General features: G+C 40.5%; 1 protein-coding gene across 2 annotated transcripts in view; it reads right to left on the bottom strand.

Moving 5' to 3' along the window:
- ANTXR2 (ANTXR cell adhesion molecule 2) overlaps positions 1-26,377 on the bottom strand; it is a 168,541-nt gene that overhangs the window by 77,000 nt on the left and 65,164 nt on the right. Inside the window, exons 11-12 of one of the 2 annotated variants that reach the window (XM_050945161.1) lie at positions 12,943-13,021; positions 4,761-4,856 (exon numbers count right to left, since the gene is read on the bottom strand). In XM_050945161.1, the coding sequence (XP_050801118.1) occupies positions 4,761-4,856; positions 12,943-13,021 (175 nt within the window). The remainder of the gene's footprint in view (positions 1-4,760; positions 4,857-12,942; positions 13,022-26,377) is intronic. The other variant, XM_050945162.1, reaches the window with a different exon arrangement.

Here is a 26,377-nt window from a genome sequence, read left to right on the forward strand (position 1 = left end):
GCTGCACCCTCTGTAACTCTCACTCAGCCTCCTCAACTCCTCCCCCCTCCTTCCTGTTTCCTGTCCTTTCAGACTTCCAACAGCCAGTGCTCCCACTTCTAATAATTACAAGCAACATTTAAACACCACACCTTTCCAATGTCAGTAAAATGCCATAAAAAGTTATGGCCTTATATAAATATTTATCAATAATAATTAATAACTCTTGTCATTTCTTCCTTACACCCTTGAGCCTCTCCTAAGCAGAAAAAACTAAGTGTGTCAAAATATGTATTAATTTTATGATGTGAGTTAATGCTCATTAGGACCAAATACCTATTAATTTCAATGAGACCAAGATTTGAACAAACAAAATTAATCCAAAACCCATTAAGGGCCTGATCTAAACCCCATTGAAATCAAGGAAAAGACTCATGACAACTTCAGTGGGCTTTGTAAGCCAGTGAGTCAGTGAGAGCCTTTCCACTGACATACTGGACATGAGATCAGGCCCTAAAATGGTGCTGCTAAACTCACTGGAGTTGCAGGATAAACTAGATTTAAAATGAGCTAATGCATTAATCAGCTGCAGTTACTAGCAGCTTCAGAAGATGAAACTTGTTTGAAAATGTATCCCTCCATTAAGTGACAATGGTGTGAGAAAATAATCTGATATTTGGCCCTGTTGACAGAAGCGGTATGAAAATGCTCCCACCCTTATGTTTCGACAGGCTACACACACACACACACACACACACACACACACACACAGTCAGTACTTATTCCAATTTGATTTTTAAAGCAATGGGAAGCCATTATTAAATGGAATTTTAAAAAACAGTCTAGGGAATTTAGGCAATTTTTGTAGTAAATTATTAAAATGCAGGTATGAGAATTTGCAGATATTAAAAGACATAATATTGCAAGATTGCCTGTATTTTTTCTTCATTCACATTAGTAAAATGCAGTACTGACGGTTCTGAAGAGCATTTCTCTGTCTTAACCATATGTACAATTTGATTTGTCTCCAATTTTGTTTTGTTTGGTTTTATCATCAGGGAGGACTGCATCTCATTTACTTAGTTACAAAGAATGAAGACTTGAGTTTGGAGGAGAGCCGATTTCTTTATAAAAAAAAGAAAAAGTTAGTTGCTTCGGGCAACAGTCCTTTTGATCCACTCATTAACACTTTTCAAACGTTCCAGTGATGTGGGCATTAGGAAATGTCAGCACTAGAGCGTGAAGCCAGTTTGATACAATCATATGTTCTGATATTCAAGGAAGAGTGAAAGAACTGTTAACAGTGAACTCCCTTTAAAAAAAAAAAAGGGTACTGTACATAGACTGCAGATCAACTAACATCTCAAGAACTGACTCCTGCCAATGATTAAGCAGAATACCTAAGTCATCTAAAGTGTTGTCCACCAACTGCCTGCAGATAATAGAAGGCAGGAACTTCTGCAGTTCTCATTTGTTTTTGTTTAAAGTCCATAACAACTTTATTCCTTTTTGTTTTGATTCTGGTGATACAACAGTTTTTAGGTTTGGGAGCTGCTGCTCTCTTCCTGGCTGTTCTCTGTCCCATGAAACAAAATACTTCCATCAGCAAGACAACCATGTCTATGGTTTTATCCACCTTTCCTCTAATGTTCTTGAAGAAGTGATCAATAGTCAAGGACAGTTAAAATCGAAGACAGTAAGTAGTAGGCCACAAACTGGGGTAATGAATAAGGTTAACATGCTGGATGTGGAATAGAAGGAAGGAATAAGAGCACATTATCATAATCTAAGGCTTTGCAGTGTTGTTGTGGCTGCATTGGTACCAGGATTTTACAGACACAAGGTGGGTGAGGTAACATGTGAGAGAGACAAGCTTTCACGCTTACACAGAGCTCTTCTTCAGGTCTGGGAAATATACTAAGAATGTCACAATTAAACACAAGGTGGATCAGACTGTTTAGCATAACTTCTTGATGTGTATTTCAAAGACCATTCAAAATTAAGTGTTCCATTAACACCCCTCTAGTCATGGGGAGAGAAGGAGAAAAAGGGGGGAAAGCTGTGGGAGGGGGTTAAATAGGTTATACATTGTTGTAATAAACTCTGTATCCAGTGTCTCTATTCAGTCCATGATTTTTAGTATCAAGCAAAGTTAAGAATTTAAGCTCCCAGGCTCATCTTTTGAAGGAGTTGTGTAGGTCTTCTTTGAGGATGAGGACTGAGAGGTCAGATATAGAGTGATCACTTTATGAAAAGTGTTTACCCAGAGTTGATATGGTGTTTTTGTCTTGTTTTTTTGTGACAGTTCAAGGGGACACAATCATAGTCCTCAACCATGATGACTATGTTGTCAAGGCCAATAGACAACTGTTTCACATCACCCACTATAAAGAACTCAAGACACACCACACACTACAATTTACCCCGGAATTTAAGGATATCATCAAAATTCTTCCTCAAACAACTCCAGAGAGAAACTCTACAACTTCATCCTCCACACTGGAATCCATGTGAGGTATCAAACAACTAAAACCCATATCAGATGGGGACTACATCCTGAAGAAATCTTCCCTGAACCCTCTATTCTGGACTTCAAACAGCCCACCACCCCTCAGTCTCTCAAGCTCATTATCAGAAGCAAGCTTCCCGTAGACCAGGACACACCAACTCAGAACTGCACCAGACCCTGCTAGAACAACAGATGCGAAACCTGTACACATATCTCCACTGCTATGATGATCAACATCCCCCACAACACACTTTTCAAGATACATGGGTACTACACATGCCTGTCATGTGGCATATCTCATCCAGTGCACTAAATGCCCCAATGACCACTGTGTAGGTGAAACCAGACAATCACTATGCTTTTGTATGAACTCACACAGAAAAATGATAAAAGATAAAAACACCATATCATCTGTTGGCGAACACTTTTCATAACGAGATCACTCTGTATCTGACCTCTCTTTCCTCATTCTCAAAGGAAACCTGCACAACATCTTCAAAAAATGAGCCTTGGAGCTCAATAGGACTGAATAGAAACACTGGATTTATGGCTTATTACAACAATCTGTAACCCAGTTAACCACCCTCCCCAACAAACACACACATCTTTTTTTCTCCCTCCCCGCCCCCTAGGACTGAAGAGTTATTAATGGGACACCTCACTTTGAATGGCCCCTCAAAATATGTGTTAACAACCTATGCTAAACCATCCATCTTGTGTTAAGCTGTGACACTTTGAGTACATTTCCCAGACCTGAAGCAGAGCTCTGTGTAAGCTTGAAAGCTTATCTCTCAGGACAGAAGCTGGGCCAATAAAAGATGTTACCTCACCCGCCTTGTCTCTCTAATGTAAGGACATGGCTGTCAAACCAAAAACTATTGAAGTGTCACTATTTGATAAGAAGTTCATTGAGTGTTCAGAACTCAGCACTATTGTAGCACTAGGCTCTAAAACCACACTCTGGTCAGACTGGCAGAGACCCTGGGGGTATTTCACCTTCCTCAGCAGCATAGGGCATGGGTCACTTGTAGCTTTAAACTAGTGTAAATGGTGAATTCTCTTTAAACTGTGATTTGAGGTTTTCAGTAACTCAGCCAGAGGTTAGGGGTCTATTACAGGAATGGGGAGGTAAGGTTCTGTGGCCTGCAAGGTGCAGAAGGTCAGAGCAGATGACCACATTGGTCTCTTCTGACCTTAACATCTATCAGTCTAAAGAACATGACTGAAAGATATCCTCCCGGAGACGTCTTGGGAAAATCCTGTGAAGGGTGGGACAGGAGCGGGATTTTCCCATTAGAGAATGACCATTGGCTCTGCTCTCGGAAACCACAGAACATGGGGGATCTGCAGAAGGCTGAGGTCCCGTACCTCCATCCCAGTTTTGAGGCCCTCTCATCCTCACAACCTGCTTCCAGTTAGCAGTGGAAACAACTGCAACCTCAGTGCTTCAGTAACAGCCTCGGAGCATTTGGGAAGAGGGATGATATTTCACTGCCCTAACCCCCATGAGAATGCCCCTGAGACAAGTCTGGGTAGACGGAATACAGTGCCAGGCTGGAAGAAATTGGTGAATTTTGATGAGGTGGCAATCTCAAACTCCTGTCATGCATGTGTGTGGGAGGGCAGAGAGGTGGGAGGGGAATTGAAGCACCATTGTTGACTGCTGCTAGAAGGATAAAAAATGTTCATTATTCAGATGAAAGTAGATGTCATATAGACAGATGATAATTTCATTTTTCTGCAAGGGATTAATAAGAGAATAAAGGATTTGTAACTGGAGAGTCAATAATGGACTACAAATATCAATTTTAGTGCTAGTGCTTTTTAAAATAGTCCTTGATTTCAGAAAAATATCTGCACACCATTATAGCCTGCAACTTTCAAATAATAGAGAAAAAGCTTTTATGAAAGATTTTACAGAAATATGGCGTTTGGGTAAAAGCCAAACGAGAGACACCAGTCTTCCAATCCTGGTTCATCGGTGCTTAGGTTTCTGTCAAAGCAGCAAGTGCTTTAAAGAACAGAGCTACTTCACTGTTATTAAACTGACCTCTTCTGTGGCTTACAATATACCAATGATAAAGATATCTCAAACCTATGTCTCATATATTATATAAACTCTTGTACTTAATCCATTCTATACAGCCATTGTACTGCTCTACTACCTGCTTTCAAGAAACATATATGAAAAATGATCTATATTTCCCAACAAGAGTTTGGTGACAGTTATAGGTCATATATCCAAATTAGCCATTTACGTTTTTTTACTTACCACTTTGCAACAAAGAGGCCAGAACCACCATAAAAGACCAATAGCCACCAAAAGTAACAGCACAAGAATGGCAATAAGGGCAGCTATGCCATTCGACTATGGAGAAACAAGAAGGGAAAAGACAGTCACTGGATGATGTTAACAATTTCTATCTCATTAATAAATGTTTTTCCATCTCTTCCTCCCGCCCTAAAACAGTTACATATTGGTTCACATACAGAGGATTCCTACTTGCCGGATCCTCTTTCTGCAGATCTTACTCAGATAAAACTCTTTATGAAGTCTCTAGTATCAGGCCCATTCTGGGCCACATTCACCCCTAGTTAGCTCCTCCGACACCTTGTATGTTTAGTTCCCTCCTCTTCTGTGAGCCGAGGAAAGTATCTGGTAAACCAGGCTGCTTTAAAGAAGCTGTATGATAAAATGAATGATGTGTATCAACTACAAAACAGGGCAGAAGGGAGATTAAAAGGTAATGTATATGTTCTCCAGTTCCTTACGTATTCTTGGTTTTGAAGAAACTCAGGTGCGTAGGCTATTTTAAAGGACTGGACACAGCATCAGTATAGAATATGATAGGCCACAAAACTTTGAACTGTAAAAAAAAAAAAAACCATTGAAACTGCATGTACCTGTGCGATTTTATGGACCTGTGTTCCAGACCACTGTGTGCCATCACTGCACAAATCGCACTTGGAAGATAATGGGTCCGATTCTACTCTCACTTACTCCAGGAGTAACTCCACGAAGTCAATGGAGTTATACTGATCTGAAACTGGTGAGAGGAGAATCAGGCTTAATATGGACGGGGTGGGGGAAAGGTCGCCAGCACAGGTACACCAGGCATTCAGTAGCTAATGACTTTAAAGGATTACATTAAGAGCTGCCTAAGGAAAGCTGCTTGCCAGCTCATCAATTCAGTCTGCAACTATTGATAGGAAAGAGAATAGGAAGTAGAGTCCCAGAAGGGGTGTATAGGTAGGGCCCTACCAAATTCATAGTCCATTTTGGTCAATTTCATGGTCATAAGATCTTTAAAATCTTAAATGTCATGATTTTAGCTATTTAAATCTGCAATTTCACAGTGTTGTGATTGTAGGGGTCCTGACCCAAAAAGGAGCTGTGGGGGGTAATGAAGTTATTGTAGTGAGGTTTGCGGTACTGCCACCCTTACTTCTGCACTGGTACTGGAGGCAGTGCTGCCTTCAGAACTGGGAAGCTGGACAGCGGTGGCTGCTGGCTAGGAACCCAGCTCTGAAGGCAGGGCCACCACCAGCAGCAGTGCAGAAGTGAGGGTGGCATGGTATGGTATTGCCACCCTTACGTCTGCGCTGCTGCCTGCAAAGCTGGACCCTCAGTCAGCAGCCACTACTCTCTGACTGCCCAGCTCTGAAGGCAGCAGCACAGAAGTAAGTGTGGTATGATATGGTATTGCCACCCTTACTTCTGTGCTGCTGCTGGCAGGGTACTGCCTTCACAGCTGGGCACCCGGCCAACAGCTACTGCCCTCTGGCCACCCAGCTTTGATGGCAGCACAGAAGTAAGGGTGGCAATATTGCAACCCCCCTAAAATAACCCTGCAACTCCCTTTTGGGTCAGGATCCCCAATTTGAGAAATGCTGGTCTCCCCCTGTGAAATCTGTACAGTATAGGGTAAAAGCACAGAAAAGACCAGATTTCACAGGGGGAGATCAGATTTCATGGTCCGTAACTTTTTTTTCATGGCCGTGAATTTGGTAGGGCCCTATGCACAGGGCTCCTATACCATGGCGTTTAGTATTCTAAAAATAAAGATTGAATTATAGTCTTGAAGTCTGAATGCTCATCTTGCAGGGAAAAAAACGTAAGAACTGCCAGACTGGATGTGACTGGTGGTCTATCAAGTTCAGCATCATGGCACTGACAGTGGCAAATACCAGTTGCTGCAGAGGAAGATGCAAAGGAGCCTAGTGTAGACAGTTATGGGATAACTAGAAGTTTCCTCCTAACCCAAAGGGACATGTGGAATTTTATGGAGCCATGACTGTTGGTTCAATGAAAGGTACTACCTCACCCCTTGTCTCTCAATAGACAGATACTCCACTGAGACCTTTAAACTTAGATAGTCTCTGTCATAAACAGATAGCTAAGGGTTAATGTCTCTTTCACCTGAAGCACCTGACCAGAGGACCAATCAGGAAACCGGATTTTTTCAACTTTGGGTGGAGGGATTTGAGTGTCTAAGGTCTTTGTTTCTGGCTGCCTGCTTGCTCTGAGCTTTGGAGAAGTAGTTCTACTTTCTAGTCTTCTGTTTCTAAGTGTAAGGACAAAGAGATCAGATAGTAAGTTCTATGGTTTCTTTTCTTTGGTATTTGCATGAATATAAGTGCTGGAGTGCTTTGATTTGTATTCTTTTTGAATAAGGCTGTTTATTCAATATTCTTTTAAGCAATTGACCCTGTGTTGTATCATCTAATACAGAGAGAACATTTGTACTTATTTTTCTTTCTTGTTATATAAAGCTTTCTTTTAAGACCTGTTGGAGTTTTTCTTTACTTCAGGGAAATTGAGTCTGTACTCACCAGGGAATTGGTGGGAGGAAGAAATCAAGGGGAGATTTGTGTGTTGGATTGCTAGCCTGACCTTGCATTCCCTCTGGGGGAATAGGAAAGTACTTTTTGTTTCCAGGATTGGGAACAGAGAGGGAGATTCACTCTGTTTGGGTTCACAGAGCTTGTGTCTGTGTATCTCTCCAGGAGCACCTGGAGGGGGGAAGGGAAAAAGGATTATTTCCCTTTGTTGTGAGACTCAAGGGATTTGGGTCTTGGGGTCCCCAGGGAAGGTTTTTCAGGGGGACCAGAGTGCCCCAAAACACTCTAATTTTTTGGGTGGTGGTCTCACAGGGTCTTACGAGTCACACAAAGTCATTGCTTTGGCTAATGCATGCTAGCAAAGATGGCCGAAGCCTAAATGGTGTCATTTAGGCATAGGCTAATTGGGCCACGAGGCTCTTAAAGAGCCACACTATCAGAGGCACACAGAGAGGGATTACGCTTAGCCTATTTCAAGTTAACTGTCAGCCCATTTGGCCGCTTTTGTCAATACGTTTTTTATGATGAGTGTGACGAGTGACCCTCACAAAGACTTAGACTGCACCTCTAACCTTATTTTTAAGGAGGATGTGGAGAACAGATGTGGCTCAGAGGCTAAAAGCCCCAAACCCATATTCTCTGCATACTCTTCTTCTAAAACCTGGGTATAGTGCACGCCACAGCATGCTGATTTGGAACAACATTAAGGGGAAATCACTGATGTGCTTCGTGTGAATGAGACCTGTTCACATTTCAAATGGGGACCAAAAAAAAAAAAATAGGCAAAGGATACAGCTTGATTCTCTGCTCACGCCAGAGTAAAGTAGGAGTCATTGTATTGAAGTCAGTGAAGTTATGCTGGTGTAAATGAGAGGAGAATCAAGCCCTACTCAAATGATGACTAATGATGTGCAAATGTTAGGTGACCATTTAAGATGGTATCAGAAGTAAATAATGCCCATGCCTCGCTGCAACACCTTTTCTGTTTGTTTTCTCTGCCGCAACTTCAGTTTGCTGTGGAAGGCCGTAACTTTTAACTCTCTTGTACCAGGTTAGCCATCAGCTGCTCTGCCATTAGAATCAGCTCAGTATTCTCGCAGTGACCCATTTCTATGCAGTTGCCCATCTGCTACTATGGAAACAACAGTTCTCCTTGTATAGCCCTTCCTTCACTGCACAATGCACGACATGAGGGTTTGCAAAGAAAAAGGATGAGCAGAAGTAGTGCTGGATTTCCTGTCAGTTCACGTCTGTAGTTATTCTGCTTCCTGCTACTTGAAAACTTTTAACCACAGAGAAACAAAATGGGTTAAGGTTTTGCCATGAAGGGAGCAGAGGAATAAAATGATTTCTTTTGGGTTGATGCTGTATTTTTTTAAGTTTGTTTGCACTGTTGGCGTGTAGATTTATATGTGGTCATGGTAAATTCATAGTTTCAGCATATAATGGCCCACTCACTCCTCTGAAAGGATGAAGAAAAAGAGAAGAGTAGTATATGGGGTGTCATGACAGAGCATCCTCCTGTATTCTTTTGTCATTAATTCAAGATGTTGCATCATCATCCATTGATACAACATCATGACATCAGGTGGAAATAGGCTACAGATCTTATAATGGATTCATCTAAGTGTCTCAGCATGGTTTAGGTTTGGTGAGCTGCCTCAATTCTAGTGTCATTCAGACTCCATCCACCAAATCCTAAAACCTGAGTTGGTGCTGACATCAACCCCACAAAATTATCCATATTCACAATTTTAAAAGGGTTGAAAAAAATAAGCTTGGCTTCTCCAGGTTAACTCCCTGTGAACAACAATCTGTTGGTGGAAACCACACAAAATGATAGGTTAAAAAGTGGGGTCATTGGAAATACAGAGTGACCGGGTTCCTGGGGAACTCGTTTATATTTTGCATGACACGAATATTCTTTATATTCCTTTTCTCTCCCTTTAACAAATACAAATGGTCAATTCTGCCCTTTGTGTGCTCACAACTGCTACAGATTTCAATAGGAACTGGGCATGTCCACGCACAATGAATAGCAGAATGCATATTTACCGACCTGAAAGTAAAGCCACAGTATAGGCATGTTTTAAAAAGTGCACACATTTCGTGCAAGTATTTGATCCTTTCACAAAGACTCCGAAACCCCCTATTCTATATGAAAGCTGTCTACAATATAAATACAACTATATCAGGAGACCTGGTTTCAGCTTGGTTTTCCCCTGACCCAATTATAACATTGTTATAATTTGTAGTGTAGATGAGAACAGGTCTATATCCAATCTTCCATAACTGGGCTTAAGTCCTGAGGTTCCATCTATACAACCTCAGGCTTTATATCACCACTATGGACCCCTCTACACTGTAAAATGGAACCAAGCTGTAACTGGTTCAGTGGACAATTGTATTCTAATTAGCATCTCTAATACAACTATACTTGCAGTGAAGGCAGGTCCCTAAAGGGTGGAGGAAGTCATTCAAAGGCCTCAGAGTTGCAGCAGCCGACTGTAGTAAATAATATGTTGTAATATGTTTAGCATATAATAATACATAGATACAGGGAAAATATATGCGCTGTACATATTGAAAACATACATCCCTTAGCTGAAAAGCCAGGGAATGCTGAGAGGCAGCAAAGAGACTGCCCAGAGGGGAAGGGAGATTTCCTTGGCTTTCCCCTCTACAAATAGCTCTCTGATTGGGTCTATCTTCAGCAGTTTCTGAAGTAGTTAGCAAACCAGAAACAATCATGATGGAAAAGGAGGGAAGCTCTTTATAGACAGTCTATGTCGGGTGTTGCATGATTAACTGGTTATCCTCATTAGTGTAAAAGATGTTTTGTATGTTATCTGGAAATTTAGCTTAATGCATATGGTAACATTCCTTTTGCATGGAATCATGCAGAGACTTAGTGTTGCCAGGTATCCAGTTTTTGACCAGAAAGTCCGGTCAAAAAGGGGACCTGGCAGTACCCAGTCAGTACAGATTTACCAGAGCAACTGTGATCAGCCTCCCCGCTGCTGAGGGAGAACACTGGCTGGCTTCCAGATCTGGCTCCAGTGGAGAGGTAGGTATCAGCACTGCTGCTGCCAGGGGTGGGGGCAGGAGGAGGGGGCCGGAGACTGACCCCCACCCATTACTGCTTCTTCCCACACACACAGAGCACATGCCCCCCTGCTGCCCATAACCGCCTCTCTCTCTCTCTCTCTCATACACACACACACACACAGTACGCCCCCCCGATGCCTCTTACCGCCTCTCCCCACCACACAGACACACTGTGCACCCCCCCTTGCTGCCAGTTAGTGGTCTCCCAACTCTAGCACCCCCTCTCTGCCACTTAGTGTCCTAGCACAGCATGCCCCATCAGTTCCAGTTAGTCCTCCTCCCAGACCTCATCAATGCCAGTTACTGCTCCCTCCGTATCCCCTACACCTCCTCAATGACACTTATTGCTCTCCCAAAACCCAAGTGCTCCCTCACCTCATTCCCCCTCCATGTGAGTTAGTGCCTCTAGAATCCCATAACCCCTGACTGCCAGTTACTGGCCACTCACATCTTTGGGCAAGGCTACTTCTTTGTGAGTTCTTAAGAGTGTGGATTAGAACATTTCTATTCAAATAATATTCCCAGATCCTCATTCTAGCGGCAATTTTAAAAATAAGACGGATTTAAAATAAAACACTTTCTTAACCAGCCAAAAGTTACTTGCCAGCTTTTCAAAGAACTATTTAGACACCTAAAAAGACTTAATTTCTACAAAACAAATCTTTCTGTGCATAATATGCCAGAAGCCAAAAAAAAAATTAGTCCCAAATTTAGAGATTCTAAAACAGAAACAAGATGATTAGGACTATGGAAAATGGGGCGGCTAGCTAGCAGCAGCTTGGCAAATGGTTTGCTGCATTTTATAGCAGAATGACAAATGCTGCCAGGTTTGTTTGGCATTATTTTGGGATATGTTTTAACAAGGCATTCTTGTTTATACAGCTGAAACTTTCTTTTTCTAAGTTGGTGGAACTTCTCATTCGCCCTCACCACAAGAAAAGACTCACAGTTCTGTACCATTTGGTATCTAATAACTCATAGAAAAGAGGTGGGATGGGGTTTTAACCAAGTTATAGGAAGATTTTTAAACTTTGTTTTTCATATTAGTGCTGGTGGTACTTCTCACTTACTGGAGATGCACTTAAACCTGTTCGACTCTCACTTAAATTAGCTTAGTTTAATTTAGTAATTTACTAGTACACGTTAAACAAGGATTAAATGGGTTTAAGTGCATCTACATTAGGGGAGATCACCTATTTAACTATACAGACTTCAAATTAATTTACTTAAGACTGTACAACTTTTCTAATATAGACAAGCATTAAGTATCAGGACACAATTGCAAATAGATGCACATTGGGTAAATGTCAATATTTATTTGTATAATACCACACTGAATCTGTTCATTAGGGGTATGTCTTCACTACCTGCTGGATCGGTGGGCAGAGATCAATCCAGCGGGGATCAATTTATCACATCTAGACTAGATGCCATAAATTGATCCCTGAGCGCTGTCCCGTCAACTCCTGTACTCCACTGCCATGAGAGGTGCAGGCAGAGTCGACAGGGGAGCAGCAGCAGTTGACTCACTGCGATGAAGACACCACGGTAAGTCGATCTAAGTACGTCAACTTCAACTACATTATTCACATAGCTGAAGTTGCATAATTTAGATTGATCCCGCCCCCAGTGTAGGCCAGAGCTGGGTTTGTTTCATTTGAGCATGCAATCAGTTTTCTCTTTTAAAAATAAAAAAGCCCCTGAGACGGTGTGTGTGAAAAGCCTACCTACATAACAGGTGAGCCATTTAATGAATGCTCCCAAGGCTAGAGGGTTTCTCTACATGATTTTTCTGTGGACTTTTGTTGTAGAGAGAAATGAAGTATGAGAAAAACCTTTTCCAAAAGACAAAGAACAAACTTCTTTTAAACCTCTCATGCTGCTCTAAGTCTCATCTAAGAATCAGCACTATCTTGCTCAATCACACCAACTTCCTAGGAGCGGAGAGTGAGCAGAGGGCAGGGCCTCGAGGGGAAGAAGCGGGGCAGGAGGTGGGGCCTTGGGGAAAGAGCAGGGGACAGGGCATATGGACTCCTGGAAGAGGCGGGGCAGGGGAGGGGCCTAGGGGAAGAGGCAGGGCAGGAGTGTCCAGTTTTCAGCAATTAGAAAGTTGGCAACCCTATGTAGATTGGAATGCTAGCTAATATAGTTGTCTGCCACCTTAATGGGAAATAATACATGAGTCATTTCACATACTATAACTGCAGAAAAATCTGCCAAATACCAATCGTTTCATTAAGCACATCCAATTAGCGAAGCTTGCTTGTGTGCACAGAAATTAAATGAAAACATAAACATGCGTTTCGCAACAGTTAATGATTTAGAAGATATATGCACCTGTGCTTAGGTAGGGTTTCACAGCTATTCCTTTTCACACATTATTAATAGGCTAACGCAGCTCTTCTCTGATTAGAGATTCTCCCACCCAAAAAGTTCCGCAAGGATAAAATGGTAAGTCACACAATTTCAACATCTACATGAAATGCTGTCAGTCATTGACTTACACATTCCGAAGCTGTAATTATTAATGAGCTGGAGATCAAAGATTGTCCTTCATTCAAACTGACCAAAACTTCTAGTGTCCTGGAAATTAAAAAAAAAAGGCAAACAAATATATATGAGCATATACACATTAAGTAAGAATCTTGCACCGGTCAGATTCCATTAAAATAGAGCAGGAAGTGTGGTAGACCAGGAGAACAAGATACAAGATGTGGACATCTCTAAAGCTAACATGTTGTATTACTGTTTACAGATAGTCCTGACCCCTTACAATTTGCCAGTATTTTTAGCCATTCAATTAGGATATAGATTTAGCTGTCTAACTCTAGTAACCAAAGTTTGGTAATTCGCACTCCAGCTTTTGTGTCTCAGTTTACCCAACAGTAAAATGGGCATATTAAATAGTTAACTACCTCACAGGAGTTCATATTTGAAGACAAGTTTTGATATCCTTGGTAAAAAAGACCTATCTAATTATAAAATATTAACTCATCCTCAATCATACTTTTTTAGGGTTTTATTTTTACAAATAGTAATAAAAATAATACTGTAAACCCTGTTCAATAAAAAAAAAATATCTAGTAATATGCAACCAGCAGGCTAACAATGCTGGCTGTTTATAAGTGGCCACGACTTTCTATAATAGCACATCAATATTACAGTTCTATAAATATTAAATAGTTTACATTTTTCAAATTAATCCTAGATGAAAATGATATATGATGAATATTAAAAAGAAAAGACTCAAACGTCTCTGTTTCATTATTCAGAAAGCTCACAATATGCATGTATGTTCTGAAATATAGATCTCCTTGAACTAAAATGATTAATCATTTATACTGCTCTTCATAGATATCATAATTTTTTTATTCTGGCACAAGCATTTTAGTCAATATTGAATTTGAAACTCTTAACTAATTTGTCTCAGCTGGTTTCTGTTTCAGATTTTAGTAAAAAGGTATTAGGTTGCTTCTACTGCTCAATTTATTTATTTTTAAATGGTCTGTGCTATGAAAGAAAAATCCCCAATATCTTTCTTTATATTATGCATCATTCTAAATAGATGTGAGTGAAAAGTCTGCATAATTTTTTTCTTGTCCCTTTCCAATTTTCTACACTTTTAGTTCTGCACTTTGCCCCTATACATCATAATTCTAGACAAGTCTAGGAAAAAAACTACTGAAATACTTACAGTATTTCTGATCCAAACCAGAGAAAACACTAGGAGTTTCATGAGAAAGCCTATGAGGATTTCCAAGCACGATTTCAAAATCACATATGAATTTGGTTAAGATTTGGATAAATGTATAGACCCAAACCCCTGACTTATCAGTTAAGCATGTGATTAAATTTAAGCACAAGTGAAGTAAGCAACAAAATACCCATAGACCTCAGTCTGACAAGATATCATCCTAAATTCTGCTGAGTAGGCACATGCTTGAAGTTAAGCGTTTGTTTAGTGCTTTGTTGAAACTGGCCCAGGTTCCTGACAGGTGATCAGAGAAACTCTGGATGTTTATCTGAACTAACCCCCTGAACCTTTTGAAGTTTGCCCATCCTAAATGCCAGCTATGACATTCAAATAAAAGGTCAAATTTTGCTCTCCACTATGCTGACCCAAAACCCACTTGAAGTTAATGTGAGTCTTTCCGTTGACTTCAATAACTTGGATCAGGTCCTTTTCCAGCCTTGTAATCCTAGTGGGGTTGCACAGATGTAACTGAGAGAAGAATTCAACCTATAAGTGCTCGCATTTACCCTCAGCACAGCGAAGCCCTTTTTGACTTGTGAATTTTTAACTGAGCACAAATGCAAAGAGAAAAGATTATCCATCCATAACACTGTGTTTCATTTTTTCCCTTTGCTTTGTTCGCCTATTTAAAGCACGAGTTACGCAGTGATGTGCTTAAAACATACAGACTCCAGGCCAAATTTTGCTTATTTACACACCCATGAAACGGCATTAATTTCTGTTACGTTTCATGAGTGTAACAGACAATTTGCCCCTTCAACATTTACTGAACTTTTTGGTAGTAGTAATTAAAATAATTACTATTCACGAATGCTTTTCCCTTTTACCGTGTATACCATCCGTTGGCCTCAAAGCATTTCCCAAGCATTAATGAAGTAAATCTCACAATGCCCTAAATTCTATTCAAAGCTGTGGTGTGTGACCTTGGGAGAACCATTTTCACCTCTCAGCATCAGTTTATCCACCAGCAATAAAACAGGGATAACAACATTTACCATACCTACCTCACCGGGGAGGTTGTGCAGATTAATTAGCTCATTTTCGTACAGCATTTTTATTACATACAGCACTATATAATTACAGCTAGTCTTACTATTTTGGGGGGGAAATGAAGTACATCTTAATTTATTTTGGCATGTCAGCTGAGTCCCTAGTGACAGTGTTTATCAATGACAAAATTTTAATAAGAGAGAGCCCAATCAACCTAACTCAGGATCAGAGGCCAGTCAGCAGAGATCAAGTCAACATCCCCAGTGTTCAGGAGTGAGTCAATCTGTTTCACTCATCACCCTAAGATTGGCTTTGGCTTCTTACACAGACAGTTACAAAACTGAGGGGACTTCTATTGAAATGAGATGGTGGCTGACTTCTGACTAGCTAAGATACTGGGCTATAATATCATGAGGTGAACTTGATGCCCATATTAATGTTTGAAGCGTTCACCATCGATTTCAAACAGTGACATATCTAAATGAGAAATTTATGCTAGGCCTCTTGTGAAATGTTGAATGGTTGGTTTTTAAATATAATAGACGTCGCCAACAGAATCTTCAAGTAGTCAAGCTGTTGGACTGGTTTAATACTCTAATATAAGGTGACATCCTGGATCCACTGAAGTCATTAACAGAACTTCCATTGACTTCACTGGGGCCAGGGATTCACCCACAGGCCGGAACACTACAGCAGCAGTTCTTAAACGGTGATGCATGTCTCAGTAAGGGCCACACACTGGAGATATGCAGGTTGGTTTAAAGTATAGCAACACAAAAAAATATTAGCAAAGTTCTGAAGATGGCCCTCCACATGCTTCTGAGTTTTAAATATAACACGCGAGATTTTTAAAGTTTGAGAACCTGAGCTATAATATACCAACTAAAAAAAATTTGTTTTTTTTATCTCCAGTGACGGCAGAAATTTGTTTAAGTGACATTTTTAGCTCTCTCAACCCTCTACAATTCTTAAGACAAATCCTGCAGTCTTTTCATGGGCAAAATTCCCATTGAGATGAATAGGAGTTTTGACTGAGCAAGGATTGGGAACTCCTGGATTTGGCAAGTAGACTGCAAGGATGCCTGCGATCACAAATTTTACTGCATCCTAAGATTTATGGGTGAAAGATTCAAACTGTTTTCAGTTGCTTGATTTTCCTATGTACTTCACTTTTAAAATCTGCATGTGAGCCTGGAATACTTCTTGATTCTTTTTTTTTCGCCCCTTCTTGGCCTTCCCCTTCTGCCAACTTTTTCCTTCCTACCAAACTGTTGTGTTTCCTTATGGCAGTAAAACTTTCTCACAGTATTTCTTCATATTCTGTACTTTCTGGAAGTTAGCTGATTTGTTCAATATGGTATTGGCAGTCCAAGACATACATGACAGTAAGAAAAAAATGCCTCCATGACAGAATGCCATCTTCAACCCTAGTAACTGAAAGTTCAGTTATATATTCAGGTTCTAATATTTTCAGCTGAGCTACTGGAAAATAAAAACACATCAGAAACTAAACAATGCAAGCAACTGAAGTTTTAGAGATGTATTCTTCTTTGCATGTGTATCTATAATGCTTGGTAATGTTTATTTCTTTATTTATTCACTTTTATAATTACACCTACCTCAAAACCTCTTAACTCATTACAAAGACATAAATATTTAATTATTTTATTAGAATCGTCACGAAACAAGGCTCCTAGACATAGGCAACACCTGTAAATATCAAACCAGAAAAGCACCACCCGTGACCTTTTCCCAGCTCAAAGGCACCCTTCCAACACCAATCTCCCCTATTCTGCTCCCAGAATTCTGCACCCCTCACACACACACAAACATTCCCTTCTCCTCAAGAGCAAACAGATGTAGCTTGCAGAACAACCTGAAGGAGGGTATTGTTAGCTCAAACACCTCACATGAGCTCAGTTCTTGTAGTAATACATGGGGAGAGAGACAGTCTCGTGAACACACTGAATTGGGGGTTGGGTACCTAATTCTATTCTATTAGGTTTCGTTGAAAATCCCAACCTTAAAGACTATAATCAAACCCCTTAATCTTTGCCCTAACTTAGTGTTTGAAGCAACATTACGTCATGCAGTCTTTTTCCCCTTCTCTGCATTGTGGGGAAATGCATGTGGTTGGTGTTGGATTTTTTTAATCAGCCTCTAATCTACAAGCAATGGGAAGGGCCAGTTCTTTCCCTAGATTTCTTATGGAGCCTGTTAACATGTTTTCCCAGGACGCAGCTTTTGCAGCTTCCATGTTTTTGTGATTCCTGGGGCATTTTTTCCTAACTGGGAGCCTCATGAGCATCTGCTGAAACATGGTAGGTTCACACAGTCTTGTTACAAATAGGTGAAGCTCTGTTCTGATTACATTAATCGGTATTTTGAACACCACAGGAAACTTGAAGGTGGCAGAAATACTTGAAGAGTACAGAAGCTTCTCCAGTCATTACAAGTAAAATGCTGTGGATCAAGAAACTCCTTTTAACCAAACAGGACATATGAAGAAATCTTAAATAATAGCTAATATTTTTATATTAGGGGCATAGGGCATGCATTCGTGCCTATTGGGGCAGCTGAGCTCAAATAGGGATTCATACCTCAGAGTAAGAACTGGCAGCAATACAATCACTGCTTTCCACCAGGAATGGCGGTTTTAAACTCCAGCCCTGCTAGTGGAGGCTGCTCAGGGAATGTGTTGAATTAGCACAACTCCAGAGTGTTCTGGTTCCACCCACTCCTTCTGTGACCCGTGTCAGCAGGGTCAAGACGCCTAGCAGTATACAGATCGTGACCTTCTGCGTACCTGCTCCAAGCAGGCTTATTACCACCTGAGGCACAAAGACTGCCATTCGCTGAGAGAAGATGAGGGAACACACACAGTTCAGCCTAACTACTTACTCCTGCCTACATGCCTGAGATATAGGCAAGGATTATTATTCACTTTACAAACCAGGAAACTAAGGCAAAGGTTATGGCCAAAATCATCACATTTGGGTGCCAACATTAGTTACCTAAATAAGATCCCTGAATTGCCTAAATAGGGATTTAGGAGCCTAACTGAAAGCACCCAGTTTTGCAAATTTTAATCCTAAATGAGTTGCCTCAAGCCACACAGGTTTTGCAGTGAACAGCTGGTATCAGAGGTAGAACCCTGGAGTTTCATGCTCCTAAGCTGGTTTCAGAGGACTGTACCACACATAACTGATACTGTACATGAATAAATACTTGTTATTATTAAATGTGATTTGGAAACAGGATCTCAGAAGTGGGATAAATGAAGTCAAAGAAAGAAACAATCTTCCACTGACATGAATGGGGAGCATACTCTAAGTATCCTGCCATGGCCTACATTACTCAGAACAACAACAACAAAAAAGTTATTAAAATAAAGAGCACTCCATATTCTTGTATGGACACTGCTGACAAGGCTGCTACTGACACTGTCTACGACTTAATCCTTCTCCCACACTGAAGACAAAGGATCTGATTTCCAGTTACAATAAAGCCTCTTTACACGGCAATGTAGTATCCTTTCAACGGGCATATATTACATTTATGTCAGGCCCAAAGGTAAAATCCCCACGGATTTCAATCTGAGCAGGATCAGGTTCCTAGTGCCATTTGCCTGGCTGCATGTTCTACCAACCTTTAGCTGTCAAATGTTCTGACAAAATCTCAAGCAACAGGCTCACTGAACACATCAGCTATCAACTCAAATTAGACCAACTCAGAAGAACCAGTTTCTGTATCAGCTTACTTCTTGATATACAGCTGCAGGGGCCAGCCAGCCATCATTTTCAGAGGAGTTGATCATATTCTTTCAGTTCTTGAAGCTACAGATTGAACTCAGACAGATAACTGTCTCATCCTCAAAAATATCAACATGTCAAGATACAAAATAATTTCTTTCCTGCAGTTGTCATGTTTGAGGGATATGAAGAATGTTTTATTTATTTTGATTTTGAGTATCTACCTATGCACTTCACGTTAACTAAAAAAATGCCCTTCACAACTAAAATCCAGAAAACATTACTGACATCACCATAAACACACTGTGCCAGCCCACTGTGATGATGATAATCTCACAATACATCAATCTATACCTTCAACTCTCTCCCCAAACACCCAAGAGAAAAGATCTGCATACATTAACATGATACATTAAACTATTTTAAAGGTGTCTCAGGTTGGGCACCCAAAGCTCAGGCACCCTAAATCATTATTGCATTATTGAAAATCTTGACTATAGAATTTAGACCTTTACTAATGGTTTCGGCCCAGGGAGCACATGACTGAAGAGACTGAAGATGACTAAGAGAACACATGACTTCGCCTGCCTGGTAACATTTCTGCAAATGCCTGACTGCTAGAACAAGTGGTTTTGTAAATCTGAACAGATAGATAGACTGATCATCAAATAAATATGTATTTATTTATTTATTTATGGAAGCACCCACAGTGTGCTAGCTGCTTTCCAAACACTAAAGAAGGGCTGTCTCTGCTTTTGTGTTTTCACAATCTAAGGATATCTAAGTGCGCACACATAACTAGCTGTACATTCAAATATCGACTTATGACAGTTATGCCCTTTGAAAGTTTATTTCTGACACGCACAATTATATTTAGCCCAATACGCTCAGCTCCTTACTTTACCAGTGTTTAGAATTTCTTCCTAGACATTTGGAATCTCACAGCTGCCAAACAACACTGAAGTAACATACAGGCATTTACCAATCATGAACACGAACCTCCCTAACAAACCAATGGAAGAAATAACATACTGATGACAAAAGCAGTATCAAAACAAGTAGGACTTGTTAAATTTTAAAAAAGGAAACAAAACAGAACCAGATCCTCTGACAGTGTAAATAAGCATAACTCCGTTGACATCAGTGATGTAACCCAATTTACATCAACGGAGGACCTGTCCCACAATCTTTACAAGCAACTATGGAAACAGTGAAAAAACTACAATGATCTGAAGTTAAAATAAAAAGCTGTTTGGAATGTTTTTGAATAAACGAAATTTGGTGTCAAAATATGCGGTTTTGTTGAAGCTGAAACATTTAATGGAAAATCGTTTTGTGGATCTAGGGCTGAAAGAGCAAGAGACTCTCACATTCAATAGCCCAGAGGTTAATGCATTGGCCTAGAGTGGTAGGAGACCCACATTCCAGTCCCTGCTCTTCCCAATTCAGAGTGATCTAGGATGGAAAACTCTGCTCTGAATTTGGAAGAGCAAAGACTTGAACCTGGGCCTTAACTACCATCCTGCACGACATTTCCTCCTGAACCGAAAGTGGACATTTGGACAGGATTCCATTTTTGCAAGAACATTTGGAAGGTTTTGTTTTCATTCCAATGGGGAACAAAAACAAACTTTGAAAACCTGAGAAGTTGCTCCAGTCTGCTCTAGTTAGAAATCACAAAAAGTCAGACACTGTAGATGATAAGGTTACCACAGCAACTTTATCTCAGCAGTCCCAAGGGACAATAATCAGAGATTCAGAAATGGAGGTCCACTGGCCCCAACCATGGACCTCAAGCCCTGCTTGCCATTTCCTCTGGATCACTGTGAGCCAGGTGGCTTCCCCATGCACAGCCTGCTCGGTGGGATTGCAGGAGTGAGCCTCCAGAGGCTGGTGGAGGAGCTGCTGAGCTCCTTCAAGCTCTGCTCCTGGGGAGCTACTATGTATAGGCTAAGAAAAAACAACAGCTGATTCCCCTGATCTCTAAGTGGGATACTCCTGCTGCTCCAGTCTAATGATCCCCTCCAGCCACATGCCCAAGGCGATGGGCCTGAGGAGCTTGTGAGCTCTGAACCAATGAAGATGTACAATTAGTTAGATGTGCATGTATTCACAGGTTAAACTATGTTTTTTGCTACGTATGTCCAGGATGCAATTTCCCAATAGTTCACATTTCTGAGCTTGTTTTACAATGGGAAGGGGCATATTTTGTCATCCCCAAGCTCAAAAATAGCCCATGAGGATTTAGCAGAACTTTTCCAGATACCACATGTGGAAAACTTCAGCCAAAAACGCATTTTTTTTCCTCTTTTCAGGTAGTTCAGGGTAAACATGATTTTATCACGGAAAGTGTTTTACAACTTCAACAGTCATAACCACTGGTCACTATTCTAAATAATGAGCAAAAAATGCACCTTGAAAAGTCCTAAAACTCACAACTTTTTTTTTCTTTGTGTCCGGCTATGTTTTATTGTTACACAGGAGGAATATGGCCCATTGCCATAGGTCAGTTCAGCTCTGGTCTGAGGAATTTCATACCCTGTGAAATACTGCTGACATTTCAATCCACAGTAACCTATTTGCAAAGTATTCATTTGCTCCTTACTTTATGAGTATCCAATAAAAGACTGCCATTTTACAATCCATTAAAAAAGATGAAAAAATTAAATAAAATCATGAAAGACATTTGCTGGAAGTAATAAATAATTTACCTCCAATTTTCACACACTGAAAATTAAACTGGCAACTGCTCAAAAAGTTATTAAAATTATGGTGACTAAAGATATTTTGGAATCAAGTGCCAGCATTAAAATAGCTAAAATGCTGCATATAGTTTTTTTTTTTTTTTGGGGGGGGGCGGAATAAAGGGGATTTTGTTAAGGTAGCTACCTCAGAAAACTGCATGTAGTTCTATCTTATATTTGATACTAGAAGTCAGGACAGAGTCAGAGAAGTCAGAGACAGAGAGAAAATGTCACACTCATAACCAGGCACTGGGATGGAGGAAGGGGTTGCCTGAACTAAATGACAGCATGTTATTATTTCTTGTAGGCCTTGTCTATACTACAGGGAAAAGGCGATCTAAACTACACAATTTGAGTTACATGAATAGCGTAACTCAAGTCAATGTAGCTTAGATCTATTTACCGCAGGGTCCACACTACGCTTTCCCATTGTCTCCCCTTACTCTTCTCGATCCGGTACAGGAGCGGATGGGAGAGCGATCTGCGGTCAAAGACCCGCTAAATCAACTGCCGATGCATCGATCGACATGCGTTGATCCCCCGTAAGTGTAGGCAAGCTCTTACTACTATCACTGTATGTACAAGGCCTGATTCTCGTTTACATAATTCTGGCAACGTCAACCTCACTTTAAGGCCTGTGCACATTCTCAGAGGGGTGTAAATGGGACTTAATATGAATGAGAATAATGCCTGTATACTTCTATCTGTAGACAGACGTGACACAGCTAGGACTGACAAATAATCTTGTTCAGTTCAGTACTATGGCCCCAGTCCCACAATCAGATCCCTGATAGTTCAAGAGGCCACATGGGTGGATCCAATCACAGAATGAGGTCTATGTCAAATGTTTTTGTTTCATGTGCACACACAAAATGGTCCCATTATAAAGGAACACATCAGTTGCTTGGCTGTTGTCTCCTTCAGTTCACTCCCTTCCATTGACATTTAAATCTATGAATACATCTGTCCTTCTCTCACACACAAAAAATCTCACACACAGCCAAAAAGCCCCACAACTGTTTCTAAATGAACATATATTTTATGCATCAGAGTTTGGAAGATTTCATTTCTCACCAATAGTACCCTGTTTGTTTGAGTCTGACGCCCTCCGACTGGTTAAAGGCCACTTTCTTACAGAGAAAATATGGTGTCATATATCTGTGTAAAACCAGCTGCATGAATCTGTTATAGACCATAACTTTCAAATCTGAGTAACTTAATTAGGTATCTAAACCTATGCTTAGGCACTTCAATGAGCGGCTTGCTTTTCAGAGGAGCTGACCACTGAAGTCTTTGCAATATGTGAGTGCCTAACACCTAGAGAAAGGAAATCAGAGTCAGCTATAGGCTGGAGCAGATTACGTCCTGGAACAAGTAAGGAATGAGGGGCGACATTCTGATTCCTTGAGTCATACTGTGGTCCCTTATCTGCCCTGGAGCAGTACAACTAAGAGTTGCTACTAGGTCAATGTTTGTGTCATAAATACAAGTAGGGATTTGGGTGTCTGTTTGAAAATCTGACCATAATCTACAGCAGTTCAGAGAACTAGAGACAAATCATGGTCCCAGTGCAAGGAGGTATTGCATAAGCACATGATGCAGGAAATAAACAGCAACATTTCCAGAGGACGCAAAAGTCAAAGCGATACTTGAAGAACAGTGTATTCGGGTGGCAGGTTGTGCAATCAGAAGATCTACGGGCTTGTGAGGTAACAGCGTACTACTCCATTCTGCAACCTCTCTAATGGCTGCAGATCTTCTCCTGCCTGGTGCAGAAGCGTCTGCTCCTGCTGTCTCACCTCCCTGCCAGGAGGAGGAGGAGTGATTGGTGCAGCTCTCCTGCTGCAGCTCCAAAAGTCGCAGGTGCAATGAGCTCCCACAGAGCTGTGCATCAAACCTTGATATGTTTCTAATGTGTCCATAGGCACCTGTGCCTGAGAAGCCTGGGACAGACTTTACTCAACAGTGAGCACAGACAGTGCTGCAGATGGTTAATATTCTACAATTGTGATATTTTTGCTCAGATTCTTGACACTTGCTAAGGCTATAAAAATTAATATTGTATTTTTCCCAAAACAACATGACCTAACCCATATGCAAAGCCAATTATTTTAATTTTGGAATGTTTAAAGAATTAAAAACAGAATGCGGTCTTTTCCCACTCCCTTAGTTGAGCTGAGCATAAAACACTACCAAAACAGTCTCCATTGGAGTCCCAACAATATCAAGCTTCCACTACAGACTGTTTGATATACTGGTGGAATTGGTAGAAGTTCAAAGGCCCTTAAACACTTCGCCGCTTGGCAGCACTTGCGAATTTAAGACAGGGAATTGGAGGACAGCAATGCAATAGCTCTGATCTCACGGAATCATGGGAAATTGCAGTGCCATGCTATGAAGAGTCATTATTATGTTAAATCAGTCTATTAATTCAGCTCAAGATTCTATGGCCACTGCATAATATTAAGCACTTAGTTCTGCTCATGCAGTCTTTCCTAATGCATTGGGAACACTGTGTGCCCTAGTGAGCACAGTGAAGGACTGTATTAGAAATTACTAGTGATCTTAACATAAGAGCCACATGTCTCAGCAGCCAGCACGCCTTTACAATTCACTGAAGATGTTTTCATCTGTGAATATTTCCCATTATAATCTAATCTTGTCAAACTAAATGTCCTTTTTAAAATATTTCAGAAGTTAATATTTATAATAGATATTAGGTCCAATCCTGCAGTTCTCAGAACAAAACTCGCCATTGGCTTCCAGCTCAAATTCATCTCCCAAATTGCTTTTGGGGAGGTTTGCACAACTTCAGTGCCTGCTGACACAAACAAACACCCTCTTCCAGATTTTTGTCCCCAACATTCATGGTACAAGATGGCCTTTGAAAAAAAAAAAGGCAGCTAAAGCCCTAGAGACTGAAGTCATGTGCCAAGTATGACTGATTCCAGAATAAAAGGGTTTCTGAAGTTATATGCTGCAGGTGTGCTCAAGGCATTCGGCACCTGAACCACAGTTTCTAGTAGAGTCCCACATTAAGGAATCACTCCAGCTGCTGGACTGTCAATGACAGAGAAGAGATTTTCTTAATATGAGAAATGCTCATGTTCCTTTTTGGAGATGATTGTTCATACCTGCATGAACTATCTGGCTCTGGGGGGCAGCAAAACAGTGCCTGAAAGAGACAAATCAAAGGTCTTCTCTACTTAGGTTTTGGCAAGCTTTCACCCTCTGAGGTTCTGAAGGTAAATGGGGAACTTCAGACGAAAACCTAGGAACTTAGTTCACACCACTTCATGGATGGTGAGGGTCAGAGGGAAAGTGCTGAAACCAGTTTTAGAGGAGGCTGTTGACACCTCCCTTAAGTAGAGCAAAGTGCCTGCTTTCCTTAAGGAAGCACCTGCTAGACCATGGCTCAAGAAACCATGTCTTGACTTGACAATCTTACCAACCATCAATTTGTACTGATCCTTTTTTCTATGGGAAAGGTGATTGGGCAGGTTTTGGATAGGCAGCTCTGACAACACACGTGGTCAATCTGGGTTAAGATTTTCACAAATGGGTGCCTACACCTAGTTTTGGGCACATAAAATGTCCTGATTTTCAAAAGTGCAGAGCATTCAGCAGCTCCCACTGAAGTTCATGAGGGATTTTGTTCTGTGGGCAAAACTGGACTCAGAAAGTAAAAAAGCACTTAGGCGACACGAACACTACTCATCCTGCAAAGCAATAAGTAGGAGTTCATGGTCAGCACTTCCTAGGAAGCACTCAGTCATTTGTTCCTATAGGACTCAAAAAGGTTTTGGTTCAAGGACAACACATTCCATCCAACTTCCTATCTTGTTTACTCCTTGAGGTTCATCTTTCCTATTTGATGTCGTGCTCTTCATAATTCTCATTTTTGCAACAAGGCAAAAAATTGGGGGGTATTCAGAATACTGTCATTTAAAATGGTCACTCCAGAAATAAACCCACTAAAGAACACTAATTATCTCCAGCCTTACATCCTCAGACTTCTTGTTTATATGTTACATGTAATTAAAAAAACAAACACACAACATTTAACTCCCGCCTCTTAAATGCACAGGGTCAAATGCTCTGCGAGTGTTAACGGATGCAGCGCTAAATGAGTGGCACCTATTTATACCAGCAGAGAATTTGATCCATAATTATCTAATGTGTTTAGCAATGCATATAGAAATTTTATTATATAAAACATATATGTGTGTGTGTGTGTGTATATATATATACTTTATATATATATATATAAATAAAATTTGAATAGTATTCGTGTATAGTTTTGTGAGGTTCTGTGTGATGATTAGCTGATCTGATATTTTTAAGCATCACAATTTAAATATATATTAGTGCTTTTTTAATAAGCTAAAAAAGGTTAAGTGTGTAACCTGTTTTGAATTCACTCTCCATCTGGAATACTGAAAATGAAGACTAATTTTAACTTACAATTGTCATTAGGTAACTACATAACGTAGTATTAGAAGGTCAAAACTGAGGATGTGCATTGTCGTGTGATTTTCAGTTCTTTAATGTATGTGTTAAAGGTGACAGTATGGTTGAATTGAAAAAGTGTGTTGGTTAAAGATGGTTTTAAGGTGGTCGCAGTCTAGCGTTGCAATAACAATTGGCTACTAAAGCTTGGAAATGGGTTTCAAGTTGGGTGTGATTGTTGCCTTAACTT

Source organism: Gopherus flavomarginatus, chromosome 3, assembly GCF_025201925.1.
Source record: "Gopherus flavomarginatus isolate rGopFla2 chromosome 3, rGopFla2.mat.asm, whole genome shotgun sequence".
Lineage (NCBI taxonomy): Eukaryota > Metazoa > Chordata > Testudines > Testudinidae > Gopherus > Gopherus flavomarginatus.